The sequence below is a fragment of the Medicago sativa genome, chromosome 5 (genome assembly GCF_051527215.1).
Source record: "Medicago sativa cultivar Bolivia chromosome 5, Bolivia_mono, whole genome shotgun sequence".
NCBI lineage: Eukaryota > Viridiplantae > Streptophyta > Magnoliopsida > Fabales > Fabaceae > Medicago > Medicago sativa.
In genome coordinates this window covers 66,135,802-66,152,333 of record NC_140753.1, presented here as the reverse complement: position 1 = coordinate 66,152,333, position 16,532 = coordinate 66,135,802, and the positions used below count along the sequence as shown (strand labels likewise).

The 16,532-nt window shown below is 34.8% G+C and overlaps 1 protein-coding gene and 1 pseudogene across 2 annotated transcripts; both read right to left on the bottom strand.

Moving 5' to 3' along the window:
• Window positions 1-5,275, bottom strand: LOC146924126 (putative zinc metalloprotease EGY2, chloroplastic; annotated as a pseudogene). Its single transcript, XR_015011186.1, has 10 exons — window positions 5,267-5,275; window positions 5,032-5,088; window positions 4,806-4,917; window positions 4,646-4,720; window positions 4,443-4,548; window positions 4,256-4,349; window positions 3,724-3,877; window positions 3,135-3,342; window positions 2,805-2,965; window positions 1-282 (listed from the first exon to the last, which is right to left on the bottom strand). The product of XR_015011186.1 is annotated as a putative zinc metalloprotease EGY2, chloroplastic (transcript).
• A 1,014-nt stretch (window positions 5,276-6,289) lies between these two features.
• LOC146924125 (uncharacterized) lies at window positions 6,290-16,259 on the bottom strand. The gene is made up of 3 exons (XM_085709150.1): window positions 15,265-16,259; window positions 7,409-9,197; window positions 6,290-6,829 (listed from the first exon to the last, which is right to left on the bottom strand). Exons 1-3 carry the CDS (start codon window positions 16,135-16,137, stop codon window positions 6,474-6,476), a joined length of 3,018 nt encoding a protein of 1,005 aa, XP_085565276.1. The 5' UTR covers window positions 16,138-16,259; the 3' UTR covers window positions 6,290-6,473.
• Between the last annotated feature and the right edge of the window lie 273 nt (window positions 16,260-16,532).

Genomic DNA, 16,532 nt, shown 5'->3' with positions numbered 1-16,532 from the left:
TCTTTCAATGTGACTATAAAGTCAATTTCCTTTGTGATTCTAAGAATTCTTATACACATTAATTCAGCCAATTTTAGCAATACAAGATTTTTTCCAGTGATGAAAATTTTCAAGCCTAAGAGCAATATACTTGTCATCAGGTTCAGTTATTTCATCAGATAGAGGTGAAATTGGACCTCTTTGCAAGAAGAATATAAGAACTACCCAGTAGAAAGCTACATCATTAAGCAGTGATGACAGTCCAAGCAACACAATCGAAAATCCTGTGAAGCGAATTGAAGCCTGTGAAATATACTTAAGTTAGAATCTTACACGTAAAAAGAAGTAAAGGAAGACAATGATATAAATGGAGAGCTTCAATAATAAAACTTTAGATGTTTAAATGTCTAATAATTAATGTTATTAGTTTTAGAAATGTATATTCATACATGCAGGTACATAATCAAGAGGATCTCCACTCAATTAAATATCCTAATAGTATTATTTAAGAAACTAGCAACTCGAGAGGATAAAAGAATTTGGAAAGCCTCCTCCAATTGGACATTTACAGTTATGGGTGCTTATGAAAAGGTGCCACCAAGATTTAAAAACTTTTTGTGGAGGGAAAGTAGAGATGTGGTACAAACCAAGGTTTTAAATAACGGTAACGGTTGCGGTCACGGTCGCGTTAAGGTTTTCACGGTTTCGGACTGTCACGGACGTTGCGTACGTATTGCGGTCGTCGCGGTGTGAATTAATCACATTGTTGCACAAAACCACAAATCTTGTTAAAAGTCAATAAGTTAGTGACATTCATTAGTTTGGGATTCCCTCACCTACCCAACTACGCCCAATTCCTCTCACCTCACCTTCTTCTTTCTAGGTTCTTCTTCTTTCTCACTTCTTTCTCACAAAACAGAAGCAAGCAACCACATATTGACACAAAATGAATATTTTATCTGTAAGGTCCAAACTCTCATACACAGATTCCACACAAAGACACAATCAACTCAACTTAATGTCCCATTTTTTCCCTTCTAAAATCTCATCTCATCTCTGATACAAATTTACAGAACAACACCCAAATTAAGAGTGAGAGTGAAATTAGTTAGAGAAGGCCATGAAGATTGAAGAGGAGGCAATGAAAATTGAATAATGAAGCTAAAGAAAAGAAACAGATGAAGTTTTTGCATCCGTAACTATGTTTCGCGGTTGTAACGGTGGGTTTCGCGGCTGTAACGGCGAGTTTTGCGGTCGTAACGGTGTTTCGAGGTTGTAACGGCGTTACGTAGCGGCGTATCAGTGTGATTTTTCATCTCAGCATTAAAACGGCAAATAACGGTAACGGTGATGGCCTATACCGTTTTGTAACGGCCGATATCGCGGTAACGTTCCCGTATTTAAAACCCTACAAACTAAAACAAGAGTGAGAGACAAAGGGGTTGAGTGTCCTTATGTCTGTACGGTTTGCGAATCAAGCAAGGAGAACACTTGGCCTCTTTTCCTTAACTTGTCCTAGAAGAGAAAAATGGTGGCTAAAATATGGCTTGCAGAATACCTCGGAACCAAAATTGACAGCAATACAGCATGACAGTTTTAAAGCCTTATTTTTCGCCGCAGGTTTGGAATAACACTCATTAATCTGGCTATGGTTCTATATAGTCTATGGCAGAGTCGAATGCTATGCTTTGGGAGGAGAAGCCAGACCAGATTTTGGCCCGAGCCCAAGCAGACTTGGCAGGCTGGAACACGGCTAGAACAACTGCACACGGTGACAGTAGATTTGACACAGGCAGACAGCAAACGGCTGCTGTAATTTGGCAGAAGCCGAGAGCTGTTTGGATTAAATGAAACACTGATGTTGCGTTTTCTCAGTACACAGGAGGCATAGGTCTTGGTATATGCATCTGGAATGACCATGGAGAGTTTATCCAAGTAATAACAATAAACTGTACCAAGCTTTTGATGTTCATAAAGGTGAAGCCTTGGGTCTTTGGCATGCAATGATCTGGATACATGAACTACGATTGCATAATGTCATCTTTGAATTGGATTCTAAAATGGTGGTGGATGGCATTAACCATACTCAAGTGAATGAAACCAAATTTGGAGCTATTATTTTGAAATGTAAAAATAACATGTCTTCTTTTTTCAACATATTAATGTTGTGTATCTGATGAAGGACAAAAAAAGGTTGTAATTTTAGTTTTGTATTTTTGTGAATGTTGGATAAAATATGATAATAAAAAGTGAATAATGGTGGAAATAGAGAGAAATGGTAATCAAACAAATTCCCAATCCAAGGAAGATGTTTAATTTGGTAGAGGATCACCACAAGAAACGTGGTTTCTTGATAAGATCAATGCATGGTTCAATCCAGAACCAAAAAGAAGCAAAGCTTCACAACACAAAGTGTATTTTTTAATCAAAATTCTTTCAGTTTCTTTTTGAAGAGGGGGAGAATGATGAGATCACATCAGTATCTTAAGAGGCACCCAATGGAGTTGCTCATAACCTTGTCAGGGCGGCTGCATCACAATCTTGTTCTCGAGTTTTCAGTCATGATCCGATTCGTATTTTGACTCTTATTGAGAATGAAATAAAATAGATGTCTTTCCATCCAAAAAAGAAACCGGCAAATCATGTTTCACTTTTTATGTTCACTTATTACTTATCAAATGTGATGACTGAGTGGTTAAATTCAAATTATCATTAAACTTTGGTTAAAGTAGAATTGATCAGAAGTATCGATTTTATCTCAAATGGAACAACCGATGGCCAAACCTAAGAGTGAAGATCAAAATAATACTTATTAAATGTGATACCTTTCTTCCCCATCTGGCAAAAGAAATTCTCCCTCCATCAATTTCTCCAGCAGGAATACTGTTGATGGCATTGATAAGGAGTCCTGCCCAAGCCCAGATGACAAGAGGGTTGATAGAAATTGGAGTTCCTTCCTTGAGAACGTTACCAAGAAACAGTTTTGCTAAAACAGTACATATAAAAAAAGTCATCACATGTTTATTTTCTAAAATAATCAAGCAGCAAACAAAAAAAAAAATCAGTGATATATCATGCAGTAAAGATTTCCACAAATGAATGCAAGCTTAAATTTATCTAAATTTCTGCACGCTTATCAGAAGTATATAGCTTACCAATGCCGCCGGCTAGAAATGACTCGTGAAACACAGAAACATCAACAACAACACCAATACCGTCACTTGGAGGTATAACAAAACCTAGAAGCAGAAGAACAAGACCCAATGCAAATCCGGCAATTGGTCCAGCAGCTGCAATCTTGAGCAAATCTTCACGATTAGATACTATGCTTCTTATCCTTGTAATTGAACCAAAAGAGCCTATCTGCCACCAAATTAAGCATCAAAATTTCTGTTACAGTAAAACGTGAGAGATAGTACATATAAACAACCAAAACAAATTGACCAATACCAAAATCGTGCATGTCACCAAATTTTGTCAATTTGAATCTTGAAAGCATTCCATAACATTAAATTAGGTGGTTTGAAAAAACAGGTATATTTCCATCCCTAAAGTTTATTATATGCATCCTTTGAATAGTTTATATTTTATTGAAGGAACTCTAAGTGCTTTACATGATATATATTAGATGGAAAGCATGATGCACTTTATTCATATTTGTCAGTTAATTGAAGAAATATATTTATAAAAAACAGACACACTCGCACAATTGATATTAAAAGATCAATATTTCTATCATACAACCTGCCAGCTAGGAACAAAGTACGGGACTCCAAGCTTAACTCCAAGGTTTTGGGCAACTAGAAAGTGACCAAGTTCATGTACCCCGATAATAAGTGCAGTAACAAGGGCTCCAGGTAGGCCATCCTTTAACAAATTCAGATTGTCAACAGTTGATCTGGAACATCAACAATAATATTTTGGTGAAACCTCAAAATGCATATATGATATGAAACAATATTAGTCAACCAGAGTAAAGACAGGTTGTATGATTTATTCCTATGAAAGGTGGAACAGAATTCATTATTAATAATAGCTAAAGCATTTACTGAGAACACCCTGTTAAATAAACATAAAGCCTAAAAGATCAATATATTTGTACCCAAACATGGAATTTGTTAGGACTATCCTTAAAATTTACTTGAAGGAATGAGCGCATAAAGCTAGATCAGCACAGAAAACAAAACCACATGACAATGTTTTGTAGGGCAATACACTTCCCCTAAGAGATAATAGAGTATGAAGTGACAAGAAAAGGTACAAGAAAAATGCTCACAATAAATCGGATTGCAAATTGGGGACATTGCGAAGCAGTAAGGTAAACACTGTGACGATTCCAAAAGACGCAGCACCAAACCACTCAGGTACAGCTAAAAAAGATAAGTAATAGCATAAGTACAACCATGAGTAGAAAATAAAAAAGAAGACAATGATCCACAATTTCGAAGGAGTTAAGTACGTACGAGTTGTCTCTGGTTGTAAAGTAGTTCTTGGAACGACAACGGCCACTGGCTTATCATCCTCAGGATTGACCAGAAGGAAAAGCCTGTATTCATCTCCAAATTTATCCTATAACAAATGGTATGCAAATATCTAGTTCAGAAGTTATTTCAACATGGAAAAACTCAAAAACACACTTAAGAAATGAAACAGAAATATGGCATACTTGCAATCTCTTTGATATCTTATCATAACTTTTAGAAGCTTGCCCTCGCAGGTTTCCCTTGAATAGCACTCCACCCTAGCAGAAAAATGAGGACCCAATCTTCATGCAACAAGACCTTTGAGCATATGCAAAACTAAATAGAGGAAAGATAGGCACACACCTAGTAAGGATCTTGGCTTGTTACAAAAAAAGTATCAAAGCCAAACACTTGATTTTTAAGGATTTCGATTTTTTTCCTTGGGAATTTTTATCACGTCATCCAGTTGTTGAGGCTGTTAGGGACATATAAAGGACAGAAAGAAAAGGAAAAAAAAAACATAAGAGATATGAAAAAAGGGAGAATGCCTCTAACAAAGTAGGAAATATTGAACATGAAATATAATCACCTTCACACCTGGCAGAGTTGATCCACTGGCAACTTCTATGTTATCCGTATTCTGTGGCTACCATTTGATGTGTGTCTCTTTCAATATTGAAGGAGGAACTTTGATTTTTCAAAAAACTTACTCTCCTTTCATCCAATACTCGATCACAAATTTGCCTCTAATCACATGTAGTGATCATTTTTAGATTGAAGTGAAAAAGACGAATTAAGCAGATACTCCATCCGTTTTAAGTTACATATGTCATTTTAATAAAATTTGTAAATGTGATTTATTCAACACCCTAAAACCGCCGATCAATCTTACAACTAAATTGCCTCTACTCTACCCTAGCATTCATCATCATTACATTCAACCCTTCAACTTCTGATAAAAATAAAAAAGGTGAAAGTGGATACCTTGCCTCAATCCCCTCTCGAAAGAGAACTCATCCGTTGGACTCCCATTTACAATCACGGATGTCGTCGTTGTAGAAATACATTCCACAGTCCGTTTCCACCATAAAGCAAAGAAATTCATTTTGAACATTACTACCTCTAAGTACCTCCAATTAACGGAGTCATACACCTTTTCAAAATCAACTTTAAAATAGGAAATCTTTTTTACTTTTATGCGTCTCATCAACCACCCCTTTTGCAATCAATATGCTATCAAGAATTTGTCTACCTTTAACAATAACCCTTCAAAGCCAATTAACAACACTTTAGCCAGAATTTTATATAAGCACCCAATCAGAGAAATTGGTCTAAATTCATTAAGTCTGAATGGGCTCTCAATTTTAGGAATTACGACGATTAAAGTAGAATTCAACCCTTTTTCCAGTTACCGTTCTGATGAAAATCAGACAAGAAGCGCATATCATCACTTTTAATTTCCATCTGGCCCTGGGCTTTTGTAACCGTCACAATCTCACACTGCCTGTCGAACCTCTTCTTCACCAAAAAGAATAATTAATTCTCCTCTTTCTACCACATAGAGAAACTTAAAATTTAGATTTTCCACCCGTGATCAAAGCGCATTCTCTTCTTTAAAGTACAAACATTCGCCACACCTTTTACCTGCTCCCCATTTACTTAAAAACGTAACTGTACATGTATTTTGTATTTTTAATAACAATAATAAAATGTCACAATACCTCTCAATAAACTAAATAAAATAACACATCATATTATTGTTAATTTTTTTATATTAAAATGATAAAAATTATGTTTTTAAAAATTATTGAACTACACTGAAAAGGATATATTTCTTGAACAAAAGATACCATGCAATACCATATGTATAATATAATGTAACCAACTGCAAGCTCAAGTTCTTATCACGCTACATATATAGGAATTGAAATAGTACAAAATAACAACTAAAAACACACGTGAGGAATACAAGATTCATGATCCATCATCCAAGTGAACATCATTATTTTCTTTATCACGTAGTAATAGCTTCTAGGATGACAACTTCTGTTTAATTTCAAGCAACTTCACTATAACATCTTTTGTGAGCATTCTCTGAGTTGGAAATTCTTCAGAACATGCAACTCCTATTTTAGCAAACATCACTAGACACTCTTTTATGTTATTTTCCACAACATGTGTTTGATCTTCAGAAAATGACATAAGCAAGCATGGATCCACTATATCAAGAATTCCTTCCTGAATTTTCATCTTACAGAATTTGTGTAAGCTTAGATTCTCACAAAAGGTGTTATCTGTTGGTCTCTTTCCAGTAAGCATCTCTAAGAGAAGAATTCCATAGCTATAAATATCTCCCTGGGGTGATACCAAACCACCTGATCCATACTCTATTCAAACAACAAGAATATTAGTTATTAACTATTTTTTAACATGAATTTCATTGATCACTTTGACAAATTCATTAACCACAAACCAAGTTGCTTGGGCTCCAGTGGCAAGGAGCTCCTTCCAAGGACGTACCTGAGGAATACCGGGTTCGATTCCTAGGAGGAACAACGCTTGGCCAGTGTGCATGCCTCTGCGCATGAGCCGGATTAGTCACTCACCTTTGGTGGGTCGGAAACCGGTGCGAAAGCCAAAAAAATTAAAAAATTCCATTAACCACTTATTTTGCATAAATACATGCACTTTCATGGTTAATGAAATCCTAGTAGAAAAACTGGTTAAAAACGTACGTGGTTAACAAAGTTGTAAAATTGATTAATCACACAACTCAAATTTTGTATTACAAAAATTATCCTCTATATTTAAATTGGTGATATATCACTGTATTAAATTGGTGTGTTCAAATAACATTGCTCATATATCATACCCTGATGCATAATGATTAATTTTTTTTTTTAAATAGGCATAGGAAAAACATTTTGAAGGATAGTAAAAAAAAGTGATAACAGAAAGAACTTTACCAGGAGGAACATATCCTATAGTTCCCTTAATTGTAGAGGAATTAACTTGATCTTTACTTGAACCTCCTGTAGCTCCACGAATTAGCCTAGCTAAGCCAAAGTCTCCTAAGTGGGCTACATTGTCATCATCGAGAAGAACATTGCTCGGCTTAACGTCACAATGAACTACCACTTGTTCTGTATCATTGTGAAGATAATCCAATGCATGAGCTACATCGAGAGCAATGTCTAACCTTTTCATGAAATTGAGATTCAGATTTCTAGACTCATGTTCTTCGTTGCCATGCAACATGTTTTCTAGACTCCCATTAGGCATGAACTCAAAAACAATAGCCTTGAAATCTTCACCTTTATAATCAACACTTGAACAACAAGTGAGGATCTTAACAAGATTCCGGTGCTTAATCTTTCCTAGAGCTTTGCATTCCGCCATGAAACTCTTTGCTGCTCCACGCGTTTCAAGATTCAACACCTTTACAACAATAGGTCTTTCAAAATAGAGAAGAGATCCTTTGTAAACAGAACCAAAGCTTCCTGATCCGACCAAATTGGATGATGAAAATCCATTGGTTGCTTCATGCAACTCTCCATAAGTCACCCTTGAGAATCCAGTTTTAAGAGACGGTGAAGAAGGTAACTTCGCGGAATTTCTTTTGATATAATATATAATTATAAAAGCCATGAAAGATATAAAAACCCCGCCAATAACAATGATGAGGATAAACTTCTTCTTAAGAAACCTCTTATGTTTCTTAGAGAGCAAGCTAGAACATGTAGGAAGAATTAATTGAGGAATACCCCCACAAAGATCATTGTTACCCATAAGTGAAATTGCAGTGACATTGCTAAAGACACCTCCTGTGGGAACCTCACCATAGAGATTGTTAAAAGAGAGGTTTAAAGAATTCAGTGATGTTAGATTCTCTATTTCATGAGGGATAACACTAGTGAAGTTATTGCTTGAAAGGTCTAAGATTTGGAGGGATCTTAATGAGGATCCCAAGAAGGAAGGTATACTTCCATGGAAAAAGTTTTTCTGCAACATAAGCTCAATTAGTGTCAAACAACCAGCAAGTTCATTGGGAATTTGACCGGACAACTTGTTTGCGTATAGGTACAATATGGAAAGATGCTTCAAGTTACCAAAATCTGAAGGAATGGGACCAATCAATGAGTTGTTGGACAAGTCAAGATTTATTAAACCTTCTAGATAGCCAAATGTTTGATCAGGTATATCACCACTCAAGTTGTTGTCAGAAATACCAAATGACTGCAACTTGGTGCAATATTTGAGAGTCCATGGAATGCTCCCTTCTAATTTATTAGTATGCAAATATAGCTCAGACAACTTGGTAAGATTGCCAATAACAATAGGAATCTTACCAGATAATTTGTTTTCTTGAAAAACTAATACTACTATGTTTGTAATCTTTCCAATTGAATCTGGAATTGTTCCATCTAGAAAATTCTCCTTCATATCAAATAATGTTAGACCTGTCAGTTGTCCAATTCCTTCAGGTATTCTTCCAGATATTTGATTACTCGCCATGCTAAGAATAGTTAGATGGGTAGAAAAGTTACCAATACGATCTTGCAATACACCGCCAAATCTATTGTCCTCCAATATTAGTTCTTGCAATAGTGTACAATTGGTTAACGAGGAAAGAAAATCCAAATCGTTATCTCCTCCACTCCCGAAATTGTTATTGCCAATGTGAAGAATATGAAGTTTGTTTAAAGATCCCAAAGTTGGAGGTATTGACCCATGAAAACAATTCCATGATATATCTGTTGGAACATGTGTGGAAATTGAGTAAAAAGACTAAACACAAATTCCCATGTTGGGTAGAACTAGTGTTGTGTGAATTGAAAAAAGTGGAGGTCCCACATCGGATGGAACACACACATTAGTAGTGTTTATATAGTGGGGGTGTACCTCTAATTAATTGGGGTACATAAGCACTAGAGAAAAATATATATTGATATATATTTTATTATTTGGAAATGATAAATTAAATAATTAATTTAATCATTATTAGAAAGTGCTTTCTTAGTCCCCAAGTTTTGCTAAAATATTTTTGTACTAAATATAATATATTTTGGTACTCAATTGAGATATTTTTGCACTAGATCTAATATGTGAATTACTTAATCGCAAAGTAATATGTTACTTGTTCCCAAAGTTTCTCATATTACTTGTTCCCAAAGTTTCTCACTTATTAGTTGTGAATTTTTTCTATAAATAGAGAGCTCACACAGTGCATTCTACACACCGAAAAGAATTTCATTGAGTTGCCGGGAATTCTTTTCTTCTCTTCTCCCTCCGACTTGTGTTAACAAGTTTCTTCTGCTTCTACTCCTTTCTGTCCCTTTCGATTTCAAATAGAGCGGTTACGTACCGTATCGAGTGGCTTCGATCAATCGATTGAACCATATTTTAAGAATGTTCTTAAGACCATAGTCCCTTTTTCGGTTTAATGTCCCTTCGGAATTAAGAATGGTCTTAAGTTCATAGTCCCTTCGGTAATATACGTCCCTTCGGAATAAAGAGTACTTTTAAGATCATAGTCCCTATTTGGAATAAACAATGTCCCGTCGGAATTAAGAATGATCTTAACGGTATATAAAAATTATTTCAATAATTTTCTATTTGATGAGAAATGGTGGTATCACCATATTTGAGTGGTTGTAGTGCCATATTGATGTTTTGGAGAAGTTAAAATTAGAATGGTGGTAACACCATATTTGAGTGGTCTCAGCACCATAATAGAATGGTAATAATACCATATTAATTTGAGTGGTTTCAATATTAAAGAGTGGTCTTAGTACCATATTTGAAGGTGTAAATCTCGAACGATTTTCTACAGTGCAGTAGTTAATCGAACAGTTGTAGCTGGGCTTGTTTTATCCTGGAGGCGGCGTGGTTGATAGTCTACCTTGCACAATTTTGGGTAGTGCCACGAAACGTCTTAAAGAGAGCGACCTGGTCGTGACTCAACCTAGTAACAACTTCGGTAGATAATAGAATTTGGAAATTCAAATATTTGGAATCCAAAAACAACAATTTTAAGACGTTTCGATCTACTATGTTTACCGAAGAAGTTACTTATTAAGGTTAAGTTGTCCCTAAATATATTAAGGATAAATCAAGCTATAGAAATACATCTTTTGACTGAAACGATGAAGTGATTGTTGTTTTAAATAACAAACACTAAAAATTCAATTTGTTTGAAATATGGTTTCAAAATCAGAGCCATATAGTGAAACAATAATTTGTTACAAAACAAATCATTTGTTACAGAACCAAACAATCTTAGTTTATTACTAAACATAAGAAAAATGTAATGTTTGGAGCTCAAAAGAAAACAAGTTTAGCTTGTTACGTTTGTCACTAAAACAGCAACCAGAATTGAAAAATCTGTCACGTAAAGGTGATGTTTTTTCAAACCGTAAGAAGAATGGCCATAACTAATGCAACAAATTATACAAATGGTATAGGTAGTTTTATGGCATATTGTTGGGTATACAGAGTCGCAAGTTAGCATATTAAAATGCAAGAATTTAGAATACCCATTTTCCCATGATGCTAATGCTAAGGTTTGAACTTGTGGCATGTTATAAAAATAAGAAAGAATCTGAATTTCAGATTTCTATTGAATAAGACTGAGTTGACTCAGACTTAAAGAGAGACTTGTGTGCTATGCACTCTTGTTGAAAAAGATGGCATGTTCAAAATTAAAATTCTCCTTCTATTTTATTAGTTGTGTGATTTTAATATTTGACATATCAAAATTTATTGTCTGAACAAGCGTTTAATTTTAAACTTGAGTAACTTTGACTTAATTCCAACGTTATATGATTAGACAATTTTATTTATTGCAGTCAAGATATATGAACCAAAAGTTCATATAAATCAGAATTAGAGAATATGAATCTCTAAACATAATAAATTATGATATGTGTGAATTTGATGACACATAAATTAGAAATGATAAAATGATATTTTATCATATTTATTGATGACTGTGAATTTTGGAAAATAAAATTGATACGCTTGATATGTTCAATTTTTATAACAAAAATTGAAATTTATGTTGTATAGAGAACCCAAGTCTAAGAACAAAAATTCTAATTAAGAAATTTTTGAAGAAAAGACAACTCAACTTGTCTTATTTTTTGAACTTGGGATTGTCTGACATAAGTTCGGACTTTGAACCCAAGAGAGTTAAACTCACTAGTAGAGGCTATGAATGTGTATTCATTAGGTATGTTATAAATAACGAAGCATATAGGTTTTATGACCTAAATGTTAAAGTGATCATAGAATTAAAAGATGTTGATTTCTATGAAGTAAGTACCCCTGTAAATTAAAGAATAATGGGGCACTAGTGGGGGTAAACTAAATTCCCCTTGTATATTAAGAACTAGTGGGGGCACTATATCTGATCATATTTCAGTAATCAGAATTAGTTATGAAAACATCATACGAGATGTTATAGAACCTCAAGGAGGTAAGAAAGCTAAAATTGCTAAAGAGTATGAACTTGGTTTATACATTGGAAGAAGATCCATTAAGCCTTAAAGAAGCTATATCCTCATTGGAAGCTGAATTATGGCAAGAAGCAATAAACGATGAAATGGATTATCTAGAGTCTAACAAAACATGACACTTGGTTGACTTGTCTCATAGTTGCAAAATCAATCGGTTGTATTTGGATTTTGGAAAAAGGAACTAAAACCTGATGGAACGGTTGATGAATACAAGGCTCTCCTTGTAGTCAAAGGTTTTAGACAGAGAAAAATATAGACTTCTTCCACATTCATTCACCAGTCACGAAAATCATATCCATAAGAGTACTAGTCCCTTTAGCCGCCGTTCATAACTCGATAGTACTCCAAATGGATGTGAAAGTTGCCTCTTTTTTATGGTGAACTAGAAGAAGAAATCTATATGAAACAACCTGAAAGTTTTGCGATTCATGGACAAGAAAACAAGGTCTGTAAGTTAGATAATTCTTTGTGAGGTCTAAAAAGGAATGACATAAATTTTTTAACATTCTAATGCTATCGAATGAGTATAAAGTGAATGAAAGTGACAAATAATATTTGCACGATCATATTTCTTTATGAAGACAACTTACTCATATTTGGTTTAAAGATTCATGTTATGAATTATGTGAAATCATTGTTTATCAACAACATTGATAAGAAAGACCTAGACAAAGTTGAAGTAATTCTTGATTTCAAGATTACTAGATCAGAAAAGATAACTTTTTTGATAAATCTCACAAAGTTGAGAAGTTCTTAAGGAAATATTATTATTTCATCGTAAACTTGCAATCATATTATGATCCAAGTGTAAGAACGCTTGAGATGGAGTTAGAAAAACAGAATATGCGAGCATCATTGGCTGTACTTAGGTATGCCACTGAATGTATTAGATCCGACATTGCCGATGTCATGAAACTCTTGTGCAAGTTTACTAGTAGACGGATGAGAAGCATTGCCATGCTATAGAAAGAGTCATGAGGTGCCTTAAGAAAAATATGACTCTAAGATTACTTCACTAGGAGTAACCTATTGTACTTAAATGGTACAAGATATAAAATAGAACATCTTTCAGATGAATATTTAGCGACTAGTGTTTGCACATTGAGCATCACTAGAGAAGTTGTTTGTTAAAACAAATGATATTGAATCAGTCCACTATGGAATGAATCTGAGATGAGAACACTAGAGAAAACTAGTGGAGAAGCAAGTTGACAAGATGCTTGCTAGTTGAAATCCCTTAGTGGATAAAACCGGTTCCAGAAGTGTTAATTTATTGTGATAGTCTGCAGCTATTACAAAATTGAGAATCGTTACCACAATGGTAAGAGGCGATTATTAAGGCACGAACACAGAGAAATAGAGAGCTAGCTACTCTCAAAAAGAACGGTTAAAGTAGATCATGTACGTACTGATAAAGAATTAGTCAATCCTTTGACGAAAGGAATTACTAAAAAGAAAGTCCTAAACACATCCAATAGGATGGGACTAATGCCCAAAGGTCACAAGTGATGGTAACCCGACCTACATGACTGGAGATCCCAAGAAATAGGTTCAATGGGTAATAACAAGTCACAAGTGATAGAACATGCTATGTTAAAGGTAAGAAAGCATGATTCCTGCAACGATAGAAGGATGAGATAATAGAAACTCTTAATGAGATCTATACTATATTTGGAGTGGAGTACATAGCTACAGGAGTACTCTTGATAGACTCACCTATACGAATGTGGAACTAAGGACCGGTTCCTATGGGATTCGGGGTAGAATACCTAGAGCGTTCGTTAAACCGGGATACACGTGCAAGGCCATAAACGCACGGGCTTTTAGAATACACCTTATGAAAAGGTTTGTGTGTGGGTTCTATGTCTGAGATAGAGTTCAATGCTGTAAGCAACTCTTGTTAATCAGAATTTTACTCGCTATGCAGAGGTTCAAGTTGTAGGCGACACCTTTGTTTACTAGCAAATCTTATGGAGACGTTTTTGACGTTATTTATGAAACCATTTTTTAAATTCAAGTGGGGGATTGTTGGAACATGTGTGGAAATTGAGTAAAAAGACTAAACACAAATTCCCATGTTGGGTAGAACTAGTGTTGTGTGAATTGAAAAAAGTGGAGGTCCCACATCGGATGGAACACACACATTAGTAGTGTTTATATAGTGGGGGTGTACCTCTAATTAATTGGGGTACATAAGCACTAGAGAAAAATATATATTGATATATATTTTATTATTTGGAAATGATAAATTAAATAATTAATTTAATCATTATTAGAAAGTGCTTTCTTAGTCCCCAAGTTTTGCTAAAATATTTTTGTACTAAATATAATATATTTTGGTACTCAATTGAGATATTTTTGCACTAGATCTAATATGTGAATTACTTAATCGCAAAGTAATATGTTACTTGTTCCCAAAGTTTCTCATATTACTTGTTCCCAAAGTTTCTCACTTATTAGTTGTGAATTTTTTCTATAAATAGAGAGCTCACACAGTGCATTCTACACACCGAAAAGAATTTCATTGAGTTGTCGGGAATTCTTTTCTTCTCTTCTCCCTCCGACTTGTGTTAACAAGTTTCTTCTGCTTCTACTCCTTTCTGTCCCTTTCGATTTCAAATAGAGCGGTTACGTACCGTATCGAGTGGCTTCGATCAATCGATTGAACCATATTTTAAGAATGTTCTTAAGACCATAGTCCCTTTTTCGGTTTAATGTCCCTTCGGAATTAAGAATGGTCTTAAGTTCATAGTCCCTTCGGTAATATACGTCCCTTCGGAATAAAGAGTACTTTTAAGATCATAGTCCCTATTTGGAATAAACAATGTCCCGTCGGAATTAAGAATGATCTTAACGGTATATAAAAATTATTTCAATAATTTTCTATTTGATGAGAAATGGTGGTATCACCATATTTGAGTGGTTGTAGTGCCATATTGATGTTTTGGAGAAGTTAAAATTAGAATGGTGGTAACACCATATTTGAGTGGTCTCAGCACCATAATAGAATGGTAATAATACCATATTAATTTGAGTGGTTTCAATATTAAAGAGTGGTCTTAGTACCATATTTGAAGGTGTAAATCTCGAACGATTTTCTACAGTGCAGTAGTTAATCGAACAGTTGTAGCTGGGCTTGTTTTATCCTGGAGGCGGCGTGGTTGATAGTCTACCTTGCACAATTTTGGGTAGTGCCACGAAACGTCTTAAAGAGAGCGACCTGGTCGTGACTCAACCTAGTAACAACTTCGGTAGATAATAGAATTTGGAAATTCAAATATTTGGAATCCAAAAACAACAATATCAAACCTTTGCAATTCAGTGAGGTTGGATATTGAACACGGAAAAGTTCCGACTATGTGGTTCCCTCCTACCAAGAAGGCTTGAAGATTAGGGAAAGCAAGATGTATATTTGATGGGAGAGAACCAGATATCTGGTTTACTCCTAGGACAAAAACATGAATATTTGATAGGTTGTAAAGAGAATCAGGGATTTCACCTGACAAATTATTTGAACCCAAATTTAGCTCTTTTAGATTTGACAACTTACCCAAGACATGTGGTATACTTCCTTGTAGTTGATTCCTTGCAAGTGTTATATTTTGTAGTGATGAAATATTTCCCAAGGAAGGTGGGATTGTACCCACTAGATTATTTGCTCCAAGATACAACTTATTAAGCTGCATCATGGAACCAAACCATGAGGGAACATTTCCAACGAAATGATTGTACAACAAGATAATTTCCTTAAGATTGGTACAATTAGTAAGCTCAAAAGGAATCTTACCATGAAAATTGTTCTTGCTCAAGTCAAAAACATGCAACCTCTTCAAAAGGCCAACTTCTTTTGGAATTTCACCATGCAAATTGATGTTGGAAAGTTTGAGTTTTCTGAGAAAGGTTAGATTTCCTAAGGATGGTCCAAGAGTACCACCCCAATTTTGATTTTCCAAATGTAAGACAGTGACTCTCATGTGGCGTCGACCGCATGTAACACCCTCCCATTCACAGAAATGAAGAGATTCATTCCATGACGGAAGAGCATCAGGTATACCATTGGTAAGTTTTTCTTTCAATGAAAGCAAAGCATGTTTATCAGTCACTGAACTCAAACTCAAAGCAAGAGCAACTGTTGTTGGCAGCATGTAGTACAACAACAATTGTGAATGAGTTCTCATTTTGCAGCTAGTGAATGTGGATTATTGGAAACCAACTATGATTTAATGTTTGTTTAGCTATAACTTATAGATATTGAAAGAAGTATATGTAATTAGAAAGTGTACCTAGCAATCTGAAAGATAAGTGCTTGGTCAACAATAAAATATCTGCGTGAAAAAAGTGTTTCTTTTTGTGGAAACTGATACGCTGAAAACAAAAACTGCGTGAACTGAGGACTCACGGTGCTTGGTCAAGAATTATTTTCAATCCATTCACGTATCATTCAGAATTTTGAATTTTTATTTGCCTTCATGTTTAGTATATTATAAAATTTTATTTTGCAAAAGTTTGATTTTTTTTTGAAAGGGATGAATTAAATATGAATTCTTGTACTTTTTGCAATTAAAAATCTTGT

Excerpts from the sequence above, each read along its gene's own strand:
- LOC146924125 (XM_085709150.1), bottom strand. The coding sequence starts at position 16,137 with ATGAGAACTCATTCACAATTGTTGTTGTACTACATGCTGCCAACAACA. Across the intron at positions 9,198-15,264 it reads TCACTGAATTGCAAAGGTTT|GATATATCATGGAATTGTTT; the intron begins GATATTGTTGTT and ends CATGTTCCAACA. Across the intron at positions 6,830-7,408 it reads TATAGGATATGTTCCTCCTG|AGTATGGATCAGGTGGTTTG; the intron begins GTAAAGTTCTTT and ends TTGTTTGAATAG.